Source organism: Oreochromis aureus, linkage group 6 (genome assembly GCF_013358895.1).
Source record: "Oreochromis aureus strain Israel breed Guangdong linkage group 6, ZZ_aureus, whole genome shotgun sequence".
NCBI lineage: Eukaryota > Metazoa > Chordata > Actinopteri > Cichliformes > Cichlidae > Oreochromis > Oreochromis aureus.
This window is the reverse complement of record NC_052947.1, coordinates 17,844,609-17,872,527: the sequence shown is the minus strand read 5'-3', so window position 1 is coordinate 17,872,527 and position 27,919 is coordinate 17,844,609. Positions and strand designations below refer to the sequence as shown.

Below are 27,919 nucleotides of genomic sequence, written 5' to 3'. Positions count from 1 at the left end.
GACAGTCACTGGCAAATTATATTATATACATAGTTATTATAGTTATATAAAATGACCATTAATTGTTATTAACCTTGATTTTTTTTTAACACTACACTTTTTATTACAGTTAAAATATTCATTTTGAACACAGAACTATAAAGTAAAAGGAAACAGTAACTGCAAGCTTTATAGATATGCATTTTTTATTTATACATGATATATGTATACATTATTTTACAAATATTTACTTAAATATAATTTGCTTAAAATGTTCAGCAGTGTTTAATATGTAGAAACGTACAAGTAATATGGTATTTGCTAAATTATTTTACGGGACGCAAGGCAAGATGCATTGTAGCTTTGTGCTGCAGGTCAGCATTTGTTACATTCAGGGGATTTTAAAGAGAAAAAAATTCAATCTAAACATGGAATAATCTCTACCTAAAGATGTCAGCTTTAAAAAGCTTTTCCGCTTTCATAAATATACTTCTTGATGTTGCTGTCGATCCAATCACTGAAGGCGGAAACGCGGGTAAACACTGATGGTTTCTTGTCTCTGATGCAGCCCTGAGGTCCAAAGCTGACGATGCCATGTACCTCCCAGGTTGTGCTTGTTCCTCCAGCAGCAGGGGCAGCTGTGCAGGCGAGAGGACCGCCGGAGTCACCCTACCAGGAGACAGCGGGACAAAGAAATCAGGAAAGATCTACTTATGATGCACGGCAGGACATTAGATTTTGGCAGCTGCTGTAAATCGTCTCCGTGACCTTGAATTTGTAGAAGTCAGTCTTTATTAACAGCCTGACAAAGTATTCATGAGGCAAATGTCAGAATTGTGCTTTATGAACCTCCTAAAATGTAAAACTTCCCATTTTTCACATTGCTGCATTTCTAGCAGCTGCTCAATTAAGGCAGGCGAATAATGTTTCTGTGTTCTTCTGTCTAATTACGCCTGCAAACTGGGCAGCAGCCATTGAGATCAAGGCTGAATGACCGCAAACAAAACCGTTTTCAGGGAGCTGCATAAAAGACGAAGAGAGGCCGGCATGCTTACGTAATGTTTTTAAATAACTCGGAAGGAATTTAAACAATGAACAACAGTCTCATCGTCTCCTAACAACTTTCAGTGTGTCCACTTAGATGATGGATGCATCGATATATTGTCCAAACGTCAGCGCATCCTTAATTCAGGCAAATACTCTTTTCTAAATGTGTCATCAAACCTGACAGGCTGACTTGAGCTCATCTGGGGACTCGTAGCCGGCACAGATCATGGAGGGCCTGAGGGTGTCCCACCAGTAAGCAGGCTTACTGCAGGTTTCGAAGTCGATGACAGGCAGCGCTGCCTGATTAAGCTTCTCAGCCACTTTGGGGAACAGGTTACCTAAATATAAGAAGAACAAATTAAAATGTTTACATCATAGAAATTGCAGAAAATAACACAAACATGTTTACACTAATAATTTTGTTTTACATCTTGTATCACTAAATCTAAAGTCATCACTACTGCTGGATGCCAAAAAGTGGGGTTTTTATGTGTGTACCCCCTTCTTTTAACAGCAGGGGACCTCCAGCTGAACCAGGCTCAGGGAGGCAGTAATGAGGAAACAGGATCATACAGAGACCAGGAACAACAAACATCATAAAAAATGAATACGGAAAAAAGTAGACAAAAGTTAATCGCATGCAATAATAGTGGGGATTGGAAATTAAATCGGAAGTCCTCAGCAGCCTGAGCCTATAGCAGCATAAGTAAGAATAGCTCAGGGTCACTGATCCAGCCTGAAGTTTCTGGGCATAGACTCAATTTAGTGTAGATTTGGCTTTGTAGACTATCACAGTGGATTTAAAATCAAACAATCAAGATGTAATTGAAGTGTAAACATTCAGCTTTAATTCCAGGGGTTTAACAAAAGTATTGCATTATCTGTTTATGAACTACAGCCACTTTTATAAGGTATCCCGTATTTTCAGAGGCTCAAAAGTAATTGGACAATTGAAAGTTGTTATTTCTTTCTTTTCTTTCTGTTGTGTTTTTTATGACTAGTTTCTCAGCATCACTGAGACAGGATGTTCCTAATTTTATAGTACGAGTACAGACCAAAGGAGGGTTGGAAATGCGTGACTGCTTTTACCCTTCTCATCTCCCCAGCCGGTGACAAAGCACGGTGTCCCAGCAGGCATCACGACCCCGGGTTTCGGCAAGCAGATGGGGCTGATCTCTCTTGTCATATTGACAGGTTTGGCCAAGTGTACCAGGGCTATGTCGTTGGTGATGTCATTGGGATCCTGCTCGTAGACAAATCCCTCGTGGCGAATGACGGTATCCACCTTGTAGCATTCCTCAGCTGAGGGAATGTCCATGGAGGAGTTCATGTGGTGCTTCCCCAGGCACATGCGCCAGAAGGAGGGTACATTCAGTGGGCTGGAAATCAAGTGAAAGATGCTCACAGAACTGTATGTAAGGGTTAAACTCATTATAATGAGAGCTATAAAGCCGAGGGAAGATACAGATTCAGGTGATATCTCACATTTCTTTACACTTTCATTTGATGCACTGTAACTTCAGATTTATCAGGTATAATCACTTTCAAAAACTGTGTGCTATTTAAATTCCTATAATTTAGATAGTTTTGTAGTTATATCTTACAACATGAAACAGTGAGCAGCAGTCAGGATCCATTCTTCATGAATCAAAGAGCCTCCACAGCCATGCATGTAAGGTATAGGAGAGAACGGTGAAGCCTAAAAAAGAGAGACATGAATATTTATAGAAGAAAAGATCTGCTCTGTCACTGACTGTCAGGCAGAACAGGAGCTGACAGTACCTGCATAGAGACTTGCCAGGGCCAGGAGTGGGGGATCGCCTCTATACCATTTACAACTCTCACAGTGGCTCTGCTGGGTTTCACCTCTGGGTTTCCACAATTTTCTGGCCAGACTGGGAAAAGAAAGTGCACCATTTCAGTTAATATCTATACCAGTCATACAGTAAATATATTTTAAGTAGAGTAGAGAATAAAGGAGGTACAGTAGTACTGGGTGCTTGATTAACCAGCAGCATAGCTTCTTTAAACTACAACAGGAGTTTTTCTTACAGTAAAAAATATTTATGACACAGTAAATTTAAGCATTACAGTGTAATACTGTCAGCTTGGTTACCATTATACTGTTTTTAACTGTGAAATATAACTGCACGCCCTAACAATCCGAGGCTTGTGTCAGTATCTGTATTTTGGTGAACTATGACAAGATATCAGCTGTGTCACAATTCGCCTACTTCTTGTGCCAGACAGGCATAAAACTGCTGCTGTTTTCAACGTTTGTCCAACAACCACTCTGAAGGTGAACTAGGCAGATGTGATTGACAGCTGCAGGAGTCTCGTTCAAAGTGATGCCAAACCTTGCAGGTCTAAACCTTAACGCCACAATGTTTAGTCTGTAAACTGAAATTACAAGATGTAAATTAATGATTTGAACTTGAATTCGAACTTGAAACATTTGTATTCATTTATATTTGCACCAAATACACAAATAAATTGGTAAGAAATTTTCAGTAGGTTCAGATTGTTATGTGTATCAGTATTTACAGTATTTACCTGTATTTGCAAAGAACAGCACAAATATAACATTACAGTTTGCAAAAGCTCGAGTTGCAGTTAACTCTCAATTCATAATCCTAACTACAGTGACTGCCATTCAATGTGTCCATATCTGTTTACGCTGGATGAGGCTGTCAAACTTTGTGAAAAGAGTCAGATATAAGTAAACAAGCAAGTGAAACTCAATTCTGTTAATGACAGCGATACTGAGGTGACTTTCTGAGGATATCCTGAACTTTTCTGTCAATAAGCACTGCTGTTTTTGGCTTTGTTAGTTACTATTAGCATCTGTTAGCTGCTGTTAGCCTTTGTTAGCTGTTGCTAGATACTGTTTTAGTAAAACTTTCTTTGAAGTGGATCTTATATTTCTTGGACTAAATATATAGAAAAAAAGAGCTCTCATACAATTTGAGAATGTAATTAAAATATTGAAGTAAAAGTGTGATTTTTAGGATACTCGAGCCTAACATTAGCTGGTATAATGTTAGCTTAAAACCAGCTGCTGTCTAGCTGCCTCTTGTTGGCTGTCCAGAGACTGCTGCATGTTTAATCTGCAGACAATAAGTAATTGCAATAACATCAAGAAAAAAAGAGCATGTTTATGCACAATTCAGGTGTTAGAGCCTTGACTTCAGTTTAGGAGATGAGCCTTGATGTTAGGAGGACATTTTATTAAGACGCTGGTAATGTGTCTTTCCTTAGTTACCTTTTTCTTCTTCTTTGGTGAAGGGGGCCTATTCTCAGATCCTTCATATCTTAAGATATAAATAAAATTTGCCTCCATTTCACATAAACGCCTACAAGTTCCTTACTTCTGTGACTTTGGTGTATTACTATGTGGCTAGTATCTAGCCCTATAAATATATGTCATTAGCCGATTAGACGATCTGTCTCGGCCATTATATTCAAGATGGCGGGGCAACATGGTAGCTGCCACAAACCAATTAACACTCTATGTATTTTTAATGATAAATTCAAAATTTATGATAATGCATTAATTGTTGCAAAATGCAATTACAGACTAATAAATGTAAATCTATGAGTAAAGTATATTTTTTTATTAAATAACCTAAAAAAACATGGCTGACTGTACCTTTAAAGTATCTTTATAGCAGTTTTTTACAGTGCATGTCTACACTCACTGATGGTGATGTTGTCCCATGGATTACTAGGGAGAGGTGGTAGAGTTGGGAAGATACTGGTGTCAGTAGTCCAGTAACCACGGAAACCCTTCTCTTGGCTGGCTCCGTTACTAAGGAAGCGGATGACGACTGTGTTGCTAGGGATGTTGATGAGAGGTGGAGGGGCAAAGCCGCAGAATCGACCTGCAGAATAGAGGAGAATAAATTATAGTTTTCCACCATTGTGCGTTATGTGACCTGAGACATAAATTGTGGACGGCATTTAAAGTTCGGAGACCCACCGAGTGATGCCATCGTTTCACCATTGATGACCTCAACATAGTCCACACAATTTCCTAACAGGTTTACAGCTTGCAGCTCAAAGTGAGTGAAGGCTACATGAATAATTCTTGATGAAGGAACGTTGATGCGCCACGTGCAGACAGTCTGGGCTTGGTAGTCATTAGGCCAGTTAGGAGAAGTAATTTCACCCTGATCACTGCTGAAAGTCCCTCCACATGGAACTGAAGTACAACAAGAAGAAACAGGAGGGAAGGGAATAGAGTTTGAAAAGAGTAAAGGAGAAGATTTAAAAATATTATGAAAATTAGATATTTAATGCTTTATACTTTTTTAATTTTCCCTCATGGTCTTGTGTTTTCTTACCCTCTGTAGGGTCCACTGCCCTCCAGGTGGCAGTGAAGCCTGAGTCAACCACTTTGTCGTTGGAGGAGAAGCTGATGTGAAGCGTATTCCCATCACTCACCATGTCTGCAGGAGGCACGTGACTGCAGTAGGTACCTGAGGTAATATGAAAATGTGTTAGAAGGTCTATCCTAACAGTTCATTTCATATTAAAACTACTTGTGTAGAGATTTATTTGTCTACTTTGGGCTTCTGCCATGCATGCTATGCAGATGTTTCATTTTTTTCAGCCTGACAAATTTTAGGTTTTATCCTGACATCACAAATTATCAAACTTTACATCACTGTGTCATTGTGTCACAACAACAAGAGGCTGCACTGACTGTGCTGAAATGTCTGCGCTGGTGTCTAACATAGAAAGAAGGCAGATCCTCACATACCCAGACTTCCTGTTTTGTCTGAGAGTCTGACTTTGTCATTTAGGCACAAATCACTCTCCTCCAGAGAGAAATTGTGAAAATGGAGGTGGACCAATTTGCCTTCAGGCACTTGAATGTTCCATTGGCACTGGGCTGTGTTGCTGTAGGTGCCAGGGTAACCCATAGAGGACAGAGTGCCACCAGTACCAGTCAACTCCTTTGGTCCCCCACAGCCAGATGCTACATAGGGAACACAGAGAGAGAAAACTGGCATTACACTTTGACTTTGTCACATATTGTCACAGTGGGGAAACTAAATATGTTTAAAGAGCTGGATTCATACTGTGCTCATTGTAGAGGTCTCGGCGGATGACATTTGTTATCCACGGGATGTAGGCAGAAGAGCGGGTGAACACAGAAGGCTTCTTATCCATAATGCATCCAATAGGGCCAAAGCTAGTTATGCCATGAACTTCCCATGGATCGCCAGCTTTATCCTGGCAAACCAGGGGTCCACCTGAATCCCCCTGTCAAGAGTCACAACATTAAAACACAAAGGTGGTTTTTGTTCTTTTTAAAGATGAGATAAGATAACTTTATTTAGTCCCACACTGGGGAAATTCACCTGTTAGAACCTGACAAGAGTCAGAAGTGAAAGTGAAATCAAAGCCACACTATCAAGAGTAATTAAATCCAAAGTTATTTATACTACCACTACTACTACTCTGCAGTCTCATGCAGGGGGTGAGAGGTGTTGTCCGTAATGGACATTAGCTTGGCTAACATCCTCCTCTCACCCACCTCATCTATGGAGTCTAGGGGACTGAACAGGAAAGAGCTGGCCCTCTTCCCCAGTCCATTAAGTAGTTTCCAGTTTCTCTCTGTGCTGCCATCTCACCAGCAATGCTGACCAAAAGACGTCAGCCTACCCAACAGATGGAGTCTTTAGCCCTTCTTGTACAGAAATTGAGCGTTATCCGACCAGACCAGTTTACTGTTAAGATAAACCTAAATTTATGGCCGCAATATAGCTCCTCTTGTAGTTCTTCTTTTACCTGACAAACAGACTTGAGCTCATCAGGCAGGGTATAACCACAGCAGATCATGGAGGTCTTGACCTGGAACCACCAGTAATCCATCCTGTTACAGGTGTCATAAGGCACCACAGGCAAGGCGACCTGGTTGAGCGCTTCTGCAGCTTTAGGGTTAATTGAATCACCTGATAAACACACAGAGCCATTTCAATTGTTACAGAAGCCTCGAGATTGACGCAGGAACATTAAAAAAGAGGCATTTACACATTAAATCCAGCAGAGGGCATGCTAAATATACAATTCTGAGGTGATGCAGTTCTAGTTTTTTGTAAATAAATATCACTTTAACGCAGCTCTGAAACATCAGGCTACAATTATTTCATCAGAAGCCGCTAATGAACATGACAAGACAAAAACAGCACCAGTTTCATCCCCCCAGCCGGTGGCGTAGCACTTCTTTCCCTCAGGTAGGGCTTCCTCTTCAGAGGGAAGGCAAGCAAATGATATCTCATCAGTGGGTGTCACCTCTCCATCCAGTCTGACCAAGGCAATGTCAAACTCCACCGAGGGCACTGTGGGGTACTTGAAGCCCTCGTGGCGATAGATACCAGATATGCCGAAGCATCGCTCACTCGGCTCCGTGTAGGTCAAGTTGTGTTTGCCGAGGCACATGCGCCAACGCTCCAGCTCATCAGCGTATCTAGGTGGGAAATGAGCAGATGAACTAATGCTAATGCTTTACACTGTACCTGTCACTGTCAGTGCACCGTGTGACATAAAGCTGTATCTGTTTGGACTGTGGGATTTCTAGTTCCACAAAAATGTATCTATCATATATATGTATACTCGAAAGGCTCCATGGTGCACCAGCCTCTCTTTCTAAAGAACACTGTAGCCTATTAGCCAAAGCGTTGAGGCATTTCTAACAAGGCATTGTTCCCACACTGTAATAAGCCCGAGGTAACAGTGCACACACACACACACACACACACACACACTCATAACTGCCTCCTGAGATCACACAAATGGGCTTCTAGGAAGTTTAGGAAAACTTTTGCAGAAATAAAATCCAATAAAAGCCAGACTTAAATGTCATTTCTTTGTAAATGAAAGACTTGAAAAACTTTTTTTTTTTGGAACACATTACTAGAAATAGTACATGTATTTATTGATGAGGAAACTGAACATGTACCTTATAAAGCAGTGGGCTGCTGTAAGTACCCAGTTCTTATGAATAAGAGTACCACCGCAGGTATGGGAGAATGTGGGTTCTGGCTGACTGGCTGGCCAGACCTGAAACAAGCAGAGAAGAAACTCACTAAACATGATGATGATGATTAAACGTGATGAACAGCATTGGGTTATGGCTCAGTTTGCCTTTAGATCTGTACAGTCAGTCAGAAAATTAATATAGGATACAGAAAAGGACACTGACATCATATTGTGAGGAAACTGTAACTGCACAGGTTTTGTACTCGTGAGGCTTTTTGATGCAGTTTGTTTTCATATTTCTGTGAATTTTCCTCACTGACACATGGAGATTCTCACCTGCATGGACACTTGCCAGGGCCAGGAGTGCGGTGTGGCTGGCTCTCCATTCACAATACGTGACACAACAGCAGGAGGAATGGCTGGTTTCCCACATGTGCTTGGCCAGTCTGGAAAGGCAAACACCCACATGTACAGAGTCTCTCGAGAAATGATTTGTTTGTGCACTGTACAGGCTACACAAACAAATCTGTGCGTGTGTAAATAAAGCCTGAATAGACGGCACGTATCAGCAGCTAACAGACTTGTGTTTTTTTAAAATAATTTTCCAGTCGTATCAGGTTTAAACTGTGTGGTGTGTCCTAATGATTCTGGCTTTTACTAATATGCACACATACTGCAATGTCTGTATCTTCATTCAAAAATAATACCACGCTCCTGCGGCAAAATTCAGCTAATTGATGTCACAACATGGACATGCGTGAAGATATAAATTTATTAATCTAAAGACTTCCCACTGAACTGTCCCAGTCACTCTTATCACACATTTTCTTCCTTTGTACTCATTTTACTTGCGTCATTCTATTCACAGGGCGACCCTGCAAGAGCCTGAATGAGTAAAATCTCCTAGGCAGTGGAGCCCATCTATAAAACTATTTTCAGCTATCGGTTTGGCAGGGCCCTGCGCCACCTGGGTCTCATCGGCAATTGAAGAATGGAAATCAGGTGACAACCGGCAAGTTAGTAGGGAAAGTCGGCACATAAAATCACCTTGCTGTACTGCACATCTGGGAGACAGTAAAGAGGGTGTGAAGAAGGAATAAGGAGAAATCATGAATCAGATGAATGAAGGTGACTGTGCAACAGCTGTGTGAAACTCTTATCTGGGGGTCAGTTTGATTGGCTAGTGGGAACAACTGCCCAGCTGAAAGTGTGTTAATTAAGAATTACAAAACAGAGCGATCGATTTTATAAAATAGCTACAGGTATTGAAACCGTGCTGTTATAAATTGCAGGTCCTTTATTTCAATCCCCGCAGAGCTCCACTGTCCCTAATTATGGCAAATGCTGACTGACTGTTTCAGTACTTGCAGCAGTGTTTAACAGCGATGTTAAATGCAGCGCACTAATTTATTGTTTTGCCACTCGGATTCAGTGTGACACGCTGACAACGTGACATCTGATATATTACTGCCTTTTAAGGTTGTCATTGCTAATTTATTAGCAAAGAAATGCTTCTTTGCGCACACAGTCGACACTTTATTCTATTGAAAGACCTTTGAGCCATATAATGCTACAGGGAACAAAGTATGTGAACCTGAAGCTAGCGAACTGGAAATCTAAAACAGTGCACCACAACAGACTTTGTATAACTGATGGGAATAAACAGATTGTTTATGAGTTCAACACAGATCAGTTTTTGTAGAAAAGTGTGGATCGATGCAGCTTCACCTATGCAGTCTAGGTGCTTGTAATAAACGGTGTGGGGCTGGAGCAGATACTCCACCTATGATGATGTTGTCCCAGGGATTGGGCTGAACAGGTGGCTCAGTTGGAGCAGGCAGGCTGGGGTTTGTTGTCCAATAGGCCCTGAAACCTTTAGCTTCAGTAAGCAAGTCTGTATGGAAACGAATCAGCAGCCTGTTGCCGTTTGTCTGGATGGGATCAGGCAGCGTAGTCCCACAAAACTGACCTGAAAGGATTGATGACAAGAAAAGTTTGACCACAGTTCAAAAGTGACACAAAAAAGCTTCTTCAGTTAACTGAAGCAGGACTTTCAGTTGCTTTAGCTCTGCAGGTACAAATTATTTAGGGAGTAGACGTTAGCTGTAAAAACCTGCTTACCATAACTTTGAATCAGTGCAGAAGTCAGACCATTGATGTCATAGACCATTATATTATCATAGCATGTGGACGTTAGGGCATCTTTTGCTTCGAGGTCAAAATGGGTGAATGTCAGCGTGATTTTTTTTCCCGAAGGTACATCGATGTTCCACATGCACTCGGTGTTGGGCTTGTAATTCATGGGCCAGTCCTGGGACCTGATAACTCCAGTTTCCTCCTTTGAAGAAAAGCCACAACCCAGGATTTCTGAAACAGGCAGGGGAAATGAAGAAAACTGAATGAGAGCCATAAGGTACTACTATGAAACACAGTAGTGAATGTAACTGGTTATTTACTCCATTGCATTGTGCAGAAATAAGTATAACTCTGAACCATTTTTACTTAATTACTGAATTTAAATTCATTGCTAGTTCTGTAATTTCTCACTTTGAATTAATATTTAATCATCGTTTTTATTTTGAATTTATTTTAAACTTTAAATTTTTTATTTTCATAAAGAATTTAATATGATGGACAGTTTAAAACATTCACCTTCACTGCACAGCTTACATGATGATGGCTAAAACATCCATTAAAACATATTAATAATTCAGTATATTTACCAAACTTATTTTTGACACAGCACTGAAGCCTGCTGATAACCTTTATGTGTTTTATTCAAGTAGACAGCAGGAGTTTCAGCGTTATATTTTTACACTGCGTGATTGGTGCTTTAACTTTTTTCTTCACCAGATGTGCAGCTGCAAATTCGTCTCTGGCTTCATAACTGTGATTAAAATAAAGAAAGGAGTTTTATCATTTTCTTTGGATGCTTGTCACTATGCACTCCGCTTTGACAGAGCTTTCCATATTTATGCAACAACTATATTTCTCCGCTTGTTCCAAAAGGCACGAAAACAGCACTGTACATGAGTAAAGCATGGTAGCGGTAGCATCATGCTTTGGAGCTGTTTTTTCTTTAGCTGGAGCTTTATGCAAGGTGAAGGGAATTACGAACCGTTCCAGATATTTGTCAGTTTTGATACAAACCTTCAGGCCAGACAGATGAAGATAAAGAGGGGTTTTGCCTTTTAGCACAGCAATGACCCAAAGCATACAACAGAAAGACTGGCTTTACCAGAAGAACATTAAAGTTTTGTAACAGCAAAGCCAGACCTGAACTCAGGTGAAAATCTGAGGGATGAGCTGAGGAGGACTGTGCACAGGAGATCCTCTCGCACTTGGACAGATTTGGAGTGGGGGCAAATATTGCCAAGTTGCGATGTATCATGGTGATAGACGCCTACCCAAAAAGCAAGAGGTGCTTCAAGCAAGCATTAATTTAACTTTGTGTGTTTATGCAACCAGGCTATTGTAAGTTTAAACAGATTAAAAGGTATAAATGTGTTTTTGAATTGAATTATATGGGTTATAGATTACATTAAAGGTGTAAAAAATCCTTGACACGATTTATTTTTAATAACAAAGCCTGGCATTTTTTACAGGGGTGTGTAGACTTTTTATATCCACTGTAAATATGTGACAGAGGAGGAAGAATTTTATGTTCTGTCTAAATGAGGTGCTGTACAGCTACAGCATTATGTGCCTCAGGTGTGGAGGTGCTCCTGTGTGTGTGTGTGTATTCGCGTGTGTGTTTTGCACTCCTGCGAGTGTGTTCATCAGCGCTCAGTACCTGTGATATCCTCAGGGTACACAGCCTCCCACTTGGCAGAGAATCCGCGGTCTGTGAGGCGACTGTCAGACTGGAAGGTCACAGATATCGTGTCACTGGCGCTGACCACCACTGGGGGAAGGATGTAGCCACAGTGTGTACCTGGATCAGCGAGAGGAAGGACAGAGGAAAAAGGGAAGGTATGAGAGAATGAAACAAAGCAGAGGAGAGAGAGATAGTAACATCAGCTTCTAATGAGCAAAACATGTTGCAAATTAAGACGAACCTTTCCCCGAGTTCAAAAAATCAGCATACATTATTGGTACACATGCCACATTATTAGGAACACCTGACTTCAATTACAGGACTGCCATATTGAAATGACAGAACAATGCACTTGCTGTTGATTTGTGGGTTACACTATTCTGATGCAAGTCCATTTCACGACATCCCAAAGGTGCTCAGCTTGTGACTGTGCAGGCCATTTGAGTCAAGCGAAACACGTGCAAGACACCAATCCAAGATGGTATGCGCTTTGTGACATGCCTCGTTATTAGGAGATCCATATACGGTGGTCATACAGAGGCATGGTCAATGAGGGACGAAGTGTACCAAGAGTATATTACCACCAGCCTGAACACATGATGTAATTCAGGATGAAAATCTGACACCACCAGCTGAATATCACAGCAGAAATGAACTAATCAGGCCTGGCAACGTTTTTCTTACCTTCCACTGTCTTATGCTTCTGTAGTCCACTGATGAGCTTTCAGAGTGCCTGTTGTCTTTTTATCACCTCAAACCTGTCTACTTGTTCTTCTCTGACCTTTGCAATCAACAAGACATCTGTTTGAGATCATTCTCTAACAACCCTACTGATGGCTGTGAATGAAAATCCAAGGACCGCATGATGTGCCGCTAACATGATGCATGGTGTGGAGGACATTGTGTTAATTACTCTGCAACTCCGTAGATACATATTGTGAGCATGATGACTTCTGAACAATTCACATTAGACACTTTATCCTTAAACCAAAGGTACTTCATGTGGACTACATGAGCTGATCAGAATTTGGAGCACTTTACAGTGGGGAAAATAATTATTTGATCCCCTGCTGAATTTGTGATTTTACTCACTTATAAACAAATGAAAAGTCTCTACTTTTGATTGTAGTTTCCTTTTCATGGAGGAAGACAGAATAAGCAAAAGTTATTAATTGATTTGCGTGTCACTGTCACAGCATGACTCACTCTTGGTTGAATAATCCTTGTTGACAAGCATAGCGGTAAGGCATTTATTGTAATCTTTCACCAGGTTTGTTTTCTTGACTGCCACTTGTTAACACAAGAATTTCTATAGGACTGAGCTCTGGCTAGACCACTCCATGTCCTTAATGTGCTTCTTCTTTAGCCACTCCTTTGTTGCCTTGGCGATATGATTTGGGTCATTATCATGCTGGAAGACCCATCCACGACCCATCTTCAGTGTGCTGGCTGAGGGAAGGAGGCTGTTCTCCTGCACGTGAGCAGGGAAACCTTGTGGGGGTTGACATTTTCCCTACAACCCAATTCTGATTTTACTCACTGACATGCAAATCAGCTTTTAACTGTTTTTTCCCCCAGTGCACCTTGTGAATGTGCACAGTAATGATTTCTGGTCCTATAAAAATGCTGTATGTCCTGAAAACTTTATGATCAAACTGATAACAGACAGAAAGCAAACACATACACATTGATAGTCTGTGTAAGCATTTGAAAGTGAGTTTATTCCCAGTGGGATCTTGCATTATACACCTTTGATATCATACTCAGTCATTTCTTTCAGACTTACACATAAATATACTATAATTTGTGACCATTAGAAAATAGGGAGAATGATTAAATGTTGCGTTGCTTCTTCTTCTTGAAAAGCTTTTTTTTCTTTTTCTTTTGATTCAGTCCTCCTTGAAATTATCTTTAAAGTTAATGAATCTTTCACAACATCCAGGTTTGGACGTAAAGAACACAAGGTCTTTTGTCATATTTCTAATTGTTATTTTTCCTTCATGTTTTGTGCACAGAAACATATGCCCTAATCTAAAAGTATGCCCCACTAAAACACCATTTTCTTATCGGTGAGTGTTTCACAGAAAGAGTGCATCTCAGTGCTTTAGTCCTTGAGTACTGAGCAATAGATAAAGCTGTATCAGCCTCACTGCAGCCCCTGAAGTGAATAATGAGAGGTAATTTATAGTTTGCTGTGCTCTGTGCGACCCAACTCCTAATCAACAGATTTACAGACGCAGCAGAGCGGCTGCAATAAACACAAGCCAACGGCCTCACATTCATGTGCTTCTCTCACAGGTCAACTAAGCTAAATTGCAAAAAAATAAGCATGCAGCATGTAGTCAACTTTATTTCTGAGGAAAAAAGACAGTGCAAGAACAAAATAGAAGTAATGGCTCACCTAGAGTGCTGTATTTGTCTGAGATGATCAGTTTGTCCTCCTTGCACATTCCAGTCTCTCCTGTGATGGCCAAGTCAGTGATCTCCAGCTTAACCAGGAATCCCTTGGACACAGATATCTCCCAGGAATTATTTAAATGGGCAGGATATGTATTTGGGAAACCCGAGGACTGAAGAACTCCTTTACGTCCATCAAGGATTACCGGGCCACCAGGTTCTGTAGCAAAAGCAATGCTTGGTAATACTTGCTTCTTGTTATGGTAAATGGGGGTGGGGTGTCAGGCTTTGGAGAAGGTGCTTACCTGAAGTTGTGGCAGGTGGAAGGGTTTGTGTGGTGGGTGCGGTCGTGGTGGTGGTGGTGACAACAACAGGAGGAAGGCTGGACTTTGTGTACGTTGCACTGAATCCTTTTGAAGTCAGACTGTTGTCAGATTTGAAGCGGACCACCATCGTGTTGCTGCTGATTTCCAGCGGCGTCGGCATGGTTCCGCCACATAATTTACCTGCGATGGATTACACGTCTGTGACAAAGCGATAGACACTTACGCAGCCTTGTGCAAGAACAACAGCATTCCCACATTTCAGCTTTGACATTGGTAGCTCCTACGTGTTGCTTGAGAAGTGAAGTCAGATGGAGACAGATTTAAATTCATTAAGATTAAAATAGACTCCAGAAACTTGGCCCATTGTACAGCTTCTCAAACTTTTAATTGAGCTCATCTTTTATTCATGGCCCTGCAAAGTTGACATTGTTAATGTTGAACAAAGCCCACAGTCTATTCTGACATTTTAACACATCCCGTTTTCCTCTTAGTCACATATCCAGCTTTGATGTAAACTCTACTGATGAGTGAAAATATTTTGGTATGTATAGAAGAACTGTGGATTTTGTTTGTAATTTGTGCCATGCTTACCTGCTAACTGAGGGCTGGCCTGGTTGTAATCATAGACCTGAACAAAGTCTCCACAGGCTTCAGGGACCAGGTCAAAAGAGGTGAATGTCAGTCGGACCGTTTCACCTTCAGGCACTGTGATTCTCCACTGATTCAAAGAGCAAACGCACACAAAGAGTGTGAAGGCTGTGTCTGCTATGGATTTAAAGAGAGCCTATTATGCTACTTTCCAGCTCCATGTTTATCATTCTTGGACTATAGTACAGTAGTTTTTCACCATTCACTCTGTTGCAAACAAGATGCTTTAACTACTTCCCATTTAAGCCAACTGCATTCTGATTGGCTGCCCCTTGCAAACAGGTTTAGCTGGACCTGTGTCCCTGAAAGGACCATGTTAAGGAAATCCCCTCTTATTGACATCAGCGGACACAAGAGTAGAAATAACTGTCTGAAGTAGTGTGTTCAGAGCAGTCTGAAACACTAGCTTTACTTCCAAATACACTGACATTATTCTTTTAAACACTGACCATATTTAATATGACCATCCATCATTTTAACTGATGGAAAATAACAAAAGGCTTAATATTTGCCCTTTAAAATCATTTTGATGTAGTTTCAATAATGCACAGCGCAGCCATCTGCATCACTCCTCATGTTCTCCTTCTACTAGTCTCGTGGTTTCGACATAGGCTACTGTAACTCATAAATAATTCTATCACCGACTCTGCTCTTGTTTGGACAGACGGTGATCTGTCGAGCTCAAGCTCAGCCAGATGAAATCATGATGACAGCCAAATAATGCCATATGACTCCACATCCAAACCCAGCATGCAAAGCCGCACATCCGAATACACTCTGATTTATTTAGATGCATTAATGAATGATCAGAACCACAAACGCCATCTGGGTGAGAATTGGAAACGTCTAGGCTCGTCTATGCTAATACATCACTGTCGTCAATGTTATATGAGATATTTAGGATATTTAGGAGTATATATCTTTACCAATCCACTTTTGGCAATTAGATTTGTTTTTGATTAGATTTTAAACAAAAGGCCCGTAAATGATGTTCAAAATTAGGCGTTGTAACCTGTATCCTATATGTAAATCTATTCAAACAGACAACAGTTTCGAACATTAGTGGCATTTATAGGAAGCAGTAAGAGCACATTTTTACTATTTGCAATTACTTACATACTATTCTTAGTACAAGAGACAATTAGCTCAGCTTTACACTGAAACCAAGCAGAAGCACTTGCCTTGTTTAAATGTAACACTCAAAGCCTCCTATTAGTCTGACTTTAAAGTTTTAAAGATGTTTAGCTCTGTTGCTTATCTGGTCACATCACTTTAATATCCTAAATGAGATATTTTTGTAGATGTGTGTAAAAAACTAAAGCTCTTTTTAATTTTCCTGAATTAGCTGTGTTTACGCTGCCACTGGATCTGAACACTGTAACTGCATTTGAAAGTCAGATACAGTGCTTTAGGAAATCGCTGAAGCTTGGCTGCTTACTTACCGGCTAAGTGCTCCAGCAGCTCTCTAATGATGTAAGCTTTCATTTTTCAGATTCCTTTTTGTGTGCAGATCAAACAAAACCGACAAACACGTTAATTACTGAATTTTAGACGTGTGTTTTTGAACCTTGGAGACAGGCAGGCTGGTTTGTGTTTTTTTTCTTTATGCTAATCAGGCTAATTATCTAAGTGGGTTTATTATGACTGACCTCCTTCAGTATAAACGTCTGCATGGAAAAAAAATCTGATATAAAAATGTCAGTTATAGCTGCTTTAGCATAAATTCCACACTGCAGTATGATACAGTCATGTAAGGGCCACTGGTGCTTCCTCAGATGATTCATATATGTTGATTATTTTTATATTTGCTTTTAATTGGCCTGTTTTCTCATTTCTAATTGCCCTTATTTTCCAGTTTTATATCCTTCTGCTGTCAGTATTACTTCACCTTATATAGTTTCATTTTTATGTCTTCATACATTTTTTATGTGTTGCTTGTTTCCTGTCTTGTCCTGTGACAATGCATTAGATTTCTAACTTCTTTTAAAGGTGCAATATAAATTAAATTATTATTATTATTGTTATTATTCAGATGCATAATCCCAGTCTTAAGGAAATGCTGTTGAATCCGAGCTGGTGTTTGTGTGTTTTAGTTCACGTGTGTGGCTCTACCTGGTATAGCGCTCCGTTCGGGTAGTTTTGCTCCGGGAAGCCGGGCGTCATCAGATTCCCCTGATCACCTTGGAGAAAGCCGCCGGCTCCGGCTATTTCTGGCAGCAGGGATGAAGGGCACTTCATTTCCACAGATAGCGCAAGGATACCCACAGCACACCCCCTCCACCTACCCACCCCAGTTTTGATTGACCATCTATTACCCCTCATCTCACCCTGCTCCCATCCCTATAACATTCCCTTTCCAGGTCAATCGTGTAACATAAGACAGAGATCCAACGTTATGTCGAGCTTATTTCCTCGATGAAGTCATTTCTTATAGTCTTACCTGATGTGAGCTGTGGAGCCACAGCTTTGTAATGAGCCTTGAATCCTCGGTCTGTTTTTCTGTCATTGGTGTCAAAGTAGACCGTCAGCTGGTTTGTCAGCGACACCACTGGGTTCGGTTTATTGTAACCACAGTATTTACCTACAAATATCACACAAAAGATGTAGCTGGTTTATTATAGGGGTTGTCCAACTGGTAATAGACAGCTCTAAAGTTACATTGATCACAAACAAGCACAACAAGACCACACAGTGAACAAAAAAGGGTAAAAACTAAACGACCACAAAAGAGGTAAATCACTGCTTTCAGTCTTTTACATGCATGTGTCAGAGGGAGGCACAAATAGCACTTCAATTATGATGTCAGATTAGGATGACTTAAAGCTTTTTATTTGTCATCAGTTTATCACAGTAAATGATATTGAGTTATGTAATATGTTGCTAATAAAAGAGGGCTTTACTGTAGTGTTAAAGACTTACAGTAGAACAATGGACACTGATTTGAATCAGCTTTGCATTTTATTTCATTTCATTTTTTTCTTAACAAATTGTAGTTTGCAAACTAATCATGTTTTGGAATATTTTCAGTGTTGCATTTAGCAAGTTTAGAAGTGCCAGAGTTTGATTATCAGATCAAATTATCCGTTAATCAAATGGTGGCACTTATCTCTGAGTGCTTTCACTTGATATGCTTATCTCCTTTTTTCACAGAGGTTGCGTTTACAGACCTTTGCAGATGAACTCTTTGTATGATGAAATGGTTTTACAATTAGCAGCCTCATCAGGTTTTATCTTTTTTCATGTATTTTACTTTTTTAAAGTCAAAATATATATAAAATACAGAATTTCCCCTAAGGCCAAATATATTTGACTTTACTCTTTTACTTCACTTCTTCTTCTTCGTCTTTCAGCTGCTCCCTTTAGGGAGGCCTCCATCTCACCCAAGACACACCTGGCATCCTCCTCTGTCTCACAAACCCTGTGAGTTTCCCTCTTTCCTCCTGCCTAGCAGCTCCTCCCGTCTCCCTCTCATTCACACACATGTATTCAGTCGTGCTTATGTCTCTCCAGTGCGTACTTCCTCCTGTCTGAGCTCTCTTCCACCTGCTTCCTGGACTTATTACAGATCACAATGTCATCTGCAAACATCGCAGTCCACAGAGACTCCTGCCTGAACTCATCTGTCAACCTGTCCACCCAATTTCCTAAATATAGTCTCATTCTTCGAATCTGTACCCTAGTCTGGCAACACCATATCTAAGTTCATGATATTATTCCTTCCTAATAAACTCTGCTGTGTGGTTAAAAACAGTGTTGGAGTTAGTGCAGAGTAATGTGCACTGAACCAGCGTGACCGTGTGTAGCTCACTAGCTGAGTCTGCCCGTGGAGAGATGAAACCCTTAGCCTTGAAAGGGCAGATGCCCATCTGTCCAGAAACTGAACACCATCTTTTAAAAATAATTTCCTCTCCCCCACCCTGCCGGAAGGCTAGAATTTATGTGAGATATTTACCGATGATTCCCACTGAGTCTTGCAGTGTGATAAAGTCTGCTGTGCAGAGCTGGGTGTCCTCCAAGGTAAACTCCTCAAACCACAAATGGATCACCTGCAACACAAACACGCAGAGGTGTTTCATCTTTCTTTTTTGAATCTGAGAAGGCGCTGCTGAAGAGATAGGCAAGAGTGAGAGCTCGGTGTGAATTCTGACTGTGCGCGTGTGCACACGTGCGAGAGCAGGTACGCCCCTGCCTTTTTATGTTTGCTTATGTTTTCAAATATGGAGAAATAGAGATGCATATAGATAACAGCCACTGTGTCGGGCATGCAGGAGGGCAGCCGTGCTGCCAGAGAAAGAAGGATCAAAGATTTGTTTTGTCCTCTGGGTCTGAGAAGGAAAGCTGAGGAGAATGAAGGAGACAAGGCAGCCATCTGTCCACACCGCTGCCACCGCACTCATCCCAGCTGTCCTCTACTGCTTGGCCTCACATAAGACAGTTTCCATAACAGTAATTTGACAAACTCTGCTGATCAGACAGCAAACAGGAGCACCGTTAAAGACTGTGAAATAGAGACACGGGTAAATGGTTTTGATCTGAGCTAAAAAGAGAGATAATGTGACTGTGCTGAAACTGGTGTTCACAGGAAAATCATTTCAGACAATTAGAAGCCTGGAAATGTTTTTCCTTTATACTATAAAAATTAATTAATTAATTTTTAAAAAAAACCTTCTATGGATGGAGTTACAAAACCAAGACCAACTGTGAAATCATCTCAAGAGAAGCTTTGTGGAGTTTCTGGGCCACTATTACAGAGAAAACTCACCTCTGCTTTGCTTGAACCTGATCATAATAAGCCACTGTAAAATCTTGAATATGTAAATTAAAAGGATTACAGCTGTTAAGATAAAACTGATTAAAATTTTTTTAGATAAAAACTCTTGTTGGAGTTTCGTTTACAGCTTCCTTATTGTTTAACTTTTCTTAGCATGTGCTTTCTAAATGTAGTTTATTAGTGAAATTTAAACAGTCAGCTTATTTTAATTTTGTAACTGGCTGAACTGCATTTGTGTATGATTATAAAATAAATACAATACCTGTTATACGTTATGTGTATATGTACTCCGTGTTGAACTGATTATGTCTGGGAGTTTGGAGTTGTATTTAAATCTAATGCATAATTAAATTTTCTTTCTAATTTTACTTTCTGGTGATATAATTTAAAGAGAGGCTGAAGTTCGGAAGCGCTCTAATGATGATTCTCGTCACCTTCTCGGGGTCCACGGTGATGTGCCAAGCGCAGCTTTGGCCACTGTCGTAGCTGCTGGGGTAGTTTGCGCTGGTGAAGGTGCCGGACTCTCCAGACAGCTCCTGAGGAGCACCACACCCTAAGGTCAGCCCTGGAAATAAATCAGATGGTTATGTTCAGCCATCTTTTTTTTTTTTTTTTTTTTTTTAAATCATGGCAATATGATCTCCAATTGAAATACAGCCACCCTTCATCAATTAACAAAACACTGTTCAATTCTATTCACTTCATTTGTATTCATATAGAGGCAAATCACAACAACAGTCACTGTAGGTGCTTTAAATTGTAAGGTAAAGACCCTACAATAACAAAAAACGCTCTTCCTGTGCACTCTGTAGCTCCTGGATTCGTTTGCAGATTGCAGCATTAGGAGCCTTTGAGCTGACTGTGACAGCTGATTGCTGTGCTCTTATACACAGTGCAAACCAGGAACCTGCTAAAGCAGTCCTTAATTATCCTTCCTTAAAGACTGTGAGGTTTTTACCTAGGGATTTGGGTTTTTCACTTCTTGACTCTGAATCTTTATTCAATCCTCCTTTAGACTAAACAGCTTAATTGTTTGTATAGGGTTTTGTTATTTTCCTTAGTTGTTCCTTCTGTGTCAAATTTGTATGTTAGTGTCATCGTCTCTGTGTTTTGATGACTGAGGTGGACTGGAACAAGTTATTTTTCAGGTATTTGGTTAGAAATAAAATGATATGGAGTATAGTATGCAGTCGGGCTGGGTTTAATTTGACAGTCATTTTTGCAACACGCTGACTGAAGTGTGTTGTCAGTAAAGGCATTACCTTTTATGATCGCACAAACACTTAAACATTTGAATTTCCTTTTATTAAAAAACACTATAAAGGCATGTGGTTTTAAAGTCGAAGCTTTGGTGACAGCATTGATGACACCGTGTGGCATCCACAGCTTCGGTCACAGCGTCTTTTTTTCTGTGGTGCAAAAGAAACACCAATCTGGAACAGTGACTTTTTTTTCATTACATTTACGTATTTGTTGAAGTGATGAAGACCAGGGGAAAATAATAATAATCACACAGTAATTCCTGATCAAATAGTCAAATGTGCAGCACACTTATTTGACAGCTGTTTTTCAGGAGCGAAGCACTGACTGATGGGTAACGTAAGAATCAATTTGTTTCTGCTGATAATCACCACTTTACGCCTCTCAGGCAACAAACATTTCAGGGTTCATTCTCCAAAGACAAAACAAGTCAGCTTAAATGTGTCTGCTTTCACAAAGCAGACATTTCCATCTGTTGAATTTCTTTTTTCACGCTTAAGGCCAGAATAAATAATTGTTTTGCTAAACTGGAGCTCTGAAAAAATAGAGGAGATGGTGTCTGTGGATGGTATTATAGTAAGGACCGCTGCAGTGGTGATGATGCATGCAATAAAATTAAACATAGTCATTTTACAATAGTGAGAGCTTCTGTTTGTGGACCTTTTCTTGTGTGTGGCTTAATTTCTTAGAGATCAGAAAGTAAAAGAAAAATCATTGCATGACTTGTTTACTTTTTCACATCAGCACAAACTCATGTAGGCTTTTCTTAGCTTTATTTCCATAACAGCAATTTATTAGCACTGGTCTTACGTTTTCTGTTGCCTTGAGTCTGTGTTTCCTGCTCCTGTATTTGCTACAGAAAATGCTGTGGAAGTCTTACAGCCAGCCCTCCAGTCTAAGAGTGCACTGTGAGGCTGTACTTTGCCCTAAATGAACTGGCTGTGTTGATTCACAGGTTTGTGTGTATGTGTGTGTGTGTGTGTGTGTGTGTGGTTAAAGTATTTTGGAGCATCTTAATGGATTTTCTGACTAACATCATGGTTGTATGGTGCAGTCTGTTGTGTTTAGATGATATGTGCATCTCTTACATTGTGCCCATGCAATTTATGAATGCAGCTAGCTAACCAAGCTAGCTGTTGTTGGCTAAAAATTGAATGTAGCTGTACCCTAAAAGGAAATTCCAAAAACAGCAATGGGTGACGTCATGACAGCTACTGCCTGTGAAGTAGCTGACGTATCTTTAGGCAAAATACTGAACCCTGAGTTGCTCTCAGTGTGTTTTGGGTAGAAAGCGTGTAGATGCAGAATGCCCAAGCAGGAAAGTGCTATATTAGTATCAGTCCATTTAAGACACAGCAGATGCAATCTAATCATTGTTATGATGATGCATGTTGATTTTTTTTGTACTTTGCAATAAATACTTCAGATATTTTAGATGCTTTGAGTATTTTAGCTCAGTACATTCACTTTGGCATGTCTCTGTATACTGGCTTTGTTCAAATCAACAATTGAACAATTACTGACCAGTTGTTTACCAGCAATAAATATATTTTATTATGCATCAGCAATCTCTGCAAGTTAAAAAAAAAACTATTTATGATTATTATTTTAGAAGAAGATAATCAAGTATATAAGAGGTTTGAGAAAATCCTCAGCACAATATCGCATCTCGTTGTACCTCAGAGAAATGCAGATATTAAAAGGGAGCACAGTGTGTTTCAGCGGGTGTAAACACTCACCTTCTGTTTCAGAGTTAGCTTTGTCAACGAAGTAGATGACCACCAGGCCGATGCAGGCGCCGGTCATTGCTACGAAGATAAATATCAGACACGTTTCCAGGGTGCTCATACCCCGGGAACGTCCGTGACCCTTCTCCACATCCATTTTCCTCGCAGTGCTGGAGACGGTGCCTTGTCCAACAATTCACCCCCTTATTGCCCACACATGGAGGACCATATCTAAACTTTAACACCACAGATGGACCTTGACCTCAGTCAGATGTGGTATTGCAGCACACCAGCCCTATAGATATGTTAGAGCCATAAATTTGTATCACATAATACAGCAACAGAAAGTTAATGAGTACTGAGGTGGCTGCTTCCCCAATCAACAGGTCATCAGGACTCTATCATTAAAAAAAACACTGATATAGTTGATAAAAGGCAAAACCTCTGACAAAAAGAAGGAAATTTACCTGCATGCAAGGATTATTTTATTTCAGCTGGTCACCACAATCAAAAAGCTGGAGTTCTCATGCAGAAAATTCATTATCTTTCATGTTTAATTTATAGCTCTTCCACACACTACACTCAGCACGTAATTCCCTGCTAGTCAACAGATTTTAATCAGCAATAAACCTTGAAGCAGAGGCTATCAGAGCTGTACAGCTACCACGTTGGACACTGGTGAGGCTGTGCTGGACTCCTTGCATCTGCTAAATGCTCACATTAGCACGATAACACATTTTGCAGTAATATGTACCATGTTCACGCTCTTGGTTTGGGGTTAGCATGCATGTGCTAAAAAGCACTAAACAGAGGACAGCCCAGGGTGATGGAAATGTCCTCTTTTCTGAATGTTAGTTTTATTTTAAGGGACCTGCTGAACCCTTTTTCTAATTAGTTTTGATTATAAAACCAGATGAAAAGTCAGTTTTCCAAAAAAAAGTGCCATCTGACCAGTTTTCAGATCCACAGGTGTCTCTTATGAAAAGGTGAGACATTTCAGGGACGAACAAGAGTTGTAGTCAACGTGTTGTTACTGACAGAAGATCTGCAAAGTTGTTAAAATGGATCATGAGGGGACATTTATTTTTTATTATGAACTTCCATTGTAATGCACCTAGTTGTTAAGATATTTCACTCATGGTGGCACTAAAAAAGGCCATCAAAATCTATAAAATTTGTCCTCTGGGAAACAGACGTACAAACTATTGTCTGTTAAATTGAACGGATATTCCTACGCCACAATCCTGGTAGAAATAATGGCACAGCTAGAGGCCCAATAAATACATTTGATAAATTGGCCTTGATCCAGACAAAAACTGAAACTCTTCCAAATGGTGACCGTTTTGTTCGTCCAAAACTTTGCTTTCACAGACCTAAAAGAGTTCCTTTCTCCACTGCTTGAGGTAAAGCAGACAATGGGATTAACTTCCTTTGCGGAGGTGCAGACAGCGCAGAGTGACACGGGCCGTGCTGTAACAAAAGCACCGAGGTTAGAGGTAATGAGTTTCACAATGGGGATCTTCATTTTGGCCCGAATCTCCATGCATACAAAGACGCTCGATTGGGTTTTTATCGAAATCATCTCCTAAATTCAGTCTGACCGTATTTGAATCTGAATCAATCTGTCCGCTGGTCCCCTTTAACACTTCATTTTCTCTCGAGATAAGGACTTTCCTTCTATTTTACAAAAGGCAACGGTGTGACAAAAGCTGCTTATCTCTCCCTGGGGATGCAGAAGAAAATGAGGGGAAAAAAAGACCATTCTTTAGGCAGAATGATGATTTTGCTGCAGTGTCACAAACCTATTGCTGATGAAACTATCAGTAAATAATGACACTGTGCATGCATGATTCCTGCACGGGTGCCGCTCTCTGTGCTTCATCTTTATCAGTATTTGTTTTGGATCTTCTGGTTCCACCAGGGGACTGATTATTTATGGGCACATCTGTCAGCCATAATGAAGCCAGGAAAGGTGACCTTTGTGTGTATGACTTAGTGTCTGTGGATGTATTTTCTTTGTTTTTCCTCTTCCCCTTTCTGCACATACAGTATATGCACTGTCAGAAAGGTTACCAGTGCATGAGCTTGTGAGCTGAATAGTAAGCAATCAATGATGAGGTCTGAAATACATCCAAACATATGCAGAGAAGACAGGCAAAGGACGGGGTGCAGATACAGAACAGCCAAGTTTAAAGGAGAAGCACAGGAAACATGGATTGTTTGATCACACGTGCAGGCCAACACTGCACCGCAGATAAATGTAGGCCACGTATTCCACTGGGAACCGATCAGCCATCGGGAGGACAAGCCTCACTTCCAGCTATCTGGATAATACAATACGAGGATAAATAAGGGAGGGGGGGACCATTTTCATGGGAAACATTCTGAGCAGAGGAAGCCAGGAGAAGCTTTAATTACCGCACTGTTACTGGCTTATATGCTTCATTATGATATCATCGTCGCAGTGAGAAAGGGAGAGAGAGGGGAAATGGGGAGCTGGAGTTGAAAGGGGGTGGGCACAGTGACAAAGAGGCACAGAGATGAAAGTCGGCGGCGAAAAACTGAATGGAAACGGCTGAAAATGGAGATAGTCAGGCAAACTTTCTAGGAAGAATGGAAGCAAAATAGGGTCATATGTGCTGTAGCTGTGTATCATCAAACCGGGGTGTGTAAAAAAGCCAAACAAACTATGAATATACTGGAAAGTGTAAGTGTATAAATACATTTGAGTAAGTGTTTGAATATTTTTGGAAAATGCAACCAAATAGATGCTTTTTTGTCTCTGAGTAGATCTGTAACTGTATATGATATTTGGTGAACAAGTGAAAAAGATTTGCATGAATAATTTTCAATATGTGAGTGCATAAAGAAGATTTGCACAAAGGTTAGTAGTTTCACAGCAAAGCTTTGCAATTAAGTTACTGGATAACGCAGCAGCAGTGTTAGTAGAGAGTGATGGCAATCATTGAACTGCAAAGTATCATTTAAGTTAGATACAGGATTTTCAATTGTGGAGTGGCTAACGCAGCTTACCACAAGACAGAGATGGGTCTTTAAGTAGACGTGCCTTCTTCTGATTTTCTACAAGAGTCATATTCCAACTAGACAGGAATCAACAAATTATCTCATTGATGTTAAAATGACATTTCTGATGTGCCAAATGCAGGTGAATATGTTTAAGCTGTACTTGCGGGTTTAATTTTTAGCCATAAACCCGAGATTCACACTCACGCTGGAGTTTTGGTTTCCCTTTTCTATCACCCACAGGTACAAACCAGATGTGTTAACATAAATCTTTGTTATTGAACTGTAAACCTTTGTCCACATCTTCTCTGTGTTCTCAGATATGATAAATTACTTGTGCAAATCTTTTCCATATAAGTTTTTGTGCACAGCTACAGATCTCCCGACAGATCGAATAATTACAGCTTTTTGTTTTCTACATATTCAAACGCCTGAATTCACCTGATCAAAACATTTCAATGCATTCACACATCTGAATATATATACACGAGCTGATTTCACACACTCACTAATGGTGCGTCACAGCTGTGGTGTTTCTGACGTTATTGCAAGGATATTGTCTCAATACAAATAGAAAGGAGGTGAATTTGTCACAAATTCTCTGTGATCAGCAGCCACCACTAATTACCCACTCCACAATCTCTAAATATGATCTGTAAATATTATTAGCACTCATCCCCAAGATAAGAGCGCATCTAATGTTCCACAAATGATCTGCAAGAGGACATATTTCATCCCTGTGATGGTCTGGATAATAGTAATGGCTTCTTCCAAGGGCCTCCTATAAGAGTTTCTATATGAACTGGAGACTCTTGTGTGTTTATGAAGCTAACTGGGTCACTGTGAGCAGATCTCAAATCCCAATACCACTGCAACTTATCTTGGACTTCAATTATAGCTCCAAAATGATGCTGCTGCTGCTGCTGCTGCTGCCCTCAATTTCTTCCAGAATCCGAGGATGCTGTTGCGCATAGCGGTGTTTACACTTTGAAATGATTAAAAAACACACACATGTTCAGTGGCATCCAAATAGGACTAAGTCAAGCAAGATAGTGTCTAATCTTCTCCACTCAAGAACATCTCATTTGGTATTTCAAAGTGCCTTCAAACACTGAGACTTCTAGACTGCTATTAATTATCCAAGTGCAGCAAAACCAGAGCAGCTGAAGGTTAATTACTTTATGCACAACTCATTTCCATAAATGTGTACATTCTCTTCAGCATAGACTAGCGTGAATGATTTGCCTTTTTATAAGTAACAAACTGGTAAATGTTTCACTGCACACTGAAGTGCCACTTTTTTTTCTCCCTCCTTGAAACATTGTGTCGTGGTTTTAGCTCGTCAGCCCAGCCACAGTGGCGGCACCATTAGTTTCAGCATCTCAGCAGGAATCAGGTTAGACCCTAGGGCTGTAACAGAGGGACTCCTTCTTCTCATGGACTACCAGTCTTTAATTTTAGCTTATGACACAGCCTGGGAGTTTCCTTGTTAAGTGGTAACACTTGAGAGATTATTATTTCACTACCAAGCTGTGCGTTAGGGCTGTGCTGTCGCCTTAATCGCCAGTGTTTCTAACAGCACTTTGTTAGAGGTTATGCAGTGAAAATGTGGTCTGACTTTGTACTTCATGACACACATGATGGCAGAATGGCAGATACACATCGCCAGACACCGCTTACAAATACTCATTAATGCCAATACCTAATCAGCTAATCACACAGCAGAAGATCGCTGCATTTAGGCATGTAGACATGGTCAAGAGGACCTGTTGAACTTCAAACTGGCCACCATAGTTGTCATACTTGTTGGTGCCACATGAACTGGTCCGAGTATTTCATAAACTGCTTATGTCATCTCTGGGGTGTAAACAGAGCGTTCTTTATTCTCTATACACTGATTGAAAATGCCTCGTTGGTGCCACAGGTCAGAGGAGAA

General features: G+C 40.4%; 1 protein-coding gene and 1 long non-coding RNA gene across 2 annotated transcripts; one reads left to right on the top strand and one right to left on the bottom strand.

Moving 5' to 3' along the window:
• Nucleotides 1-168: 168 nt before the first annotated feature.
• zgc:154142 (uncharacterized protein LOC555481 homolog) lies at nt 169-23,102 on the bottom strand. The gene is made up of 25 exons (XM_039613142.1): nt 22,972-23,102; nt 20,407-20,537; nt 19,154-19,247; nt 17,642-17,782; nt 17,314-17,411; nt 15,145-15,271; nt 14,533-14,733; nt 14,232-14,447; nt 11,807-11,947; nt 10,135-10,380; nt 9,797-9,982; nt 8,350-8,459; nt 7,994-8,094; nt 7,224-7,501; nt 6,823-6,986; nt 6,111-6,294; nt 5,789-6,007; nt 5,370-5,504; nt 5,006-5,227; nt 4,725-4,907; nt 2,809-2,921; nt 2,631-2,725; nt 2,116-2,405; nt 1,204-1,364; nt 169-648 (listed from the first exon to the last, which is right to left on the bottom strand). The coding sequence occupies exons 1-25, from the start codon at nt 23,078-23,080 to the stop codon at nt 439-441; spliced, it is 4,155 nt and encodes a 1,384-aa protein (XP_039469076.1). The 5' UTR covers nt 23,081-23,102; the 3' UTR covers nt 169-438.
• LOC120440499 lies at nt 4,156-8,996 on the top strand. Its single transcript, XR_005613292.1, has 3 exons — nt 4,156-4,265; nt 5,379-5,509; nt 8,882-8,996. It is a non-coding gene; the product is annotated as an uncharacterized LOC120440499 (long non-coding RNA).
• Nucleotides 23,103-27,919: the final 4,817 nt, after the last annotated feature.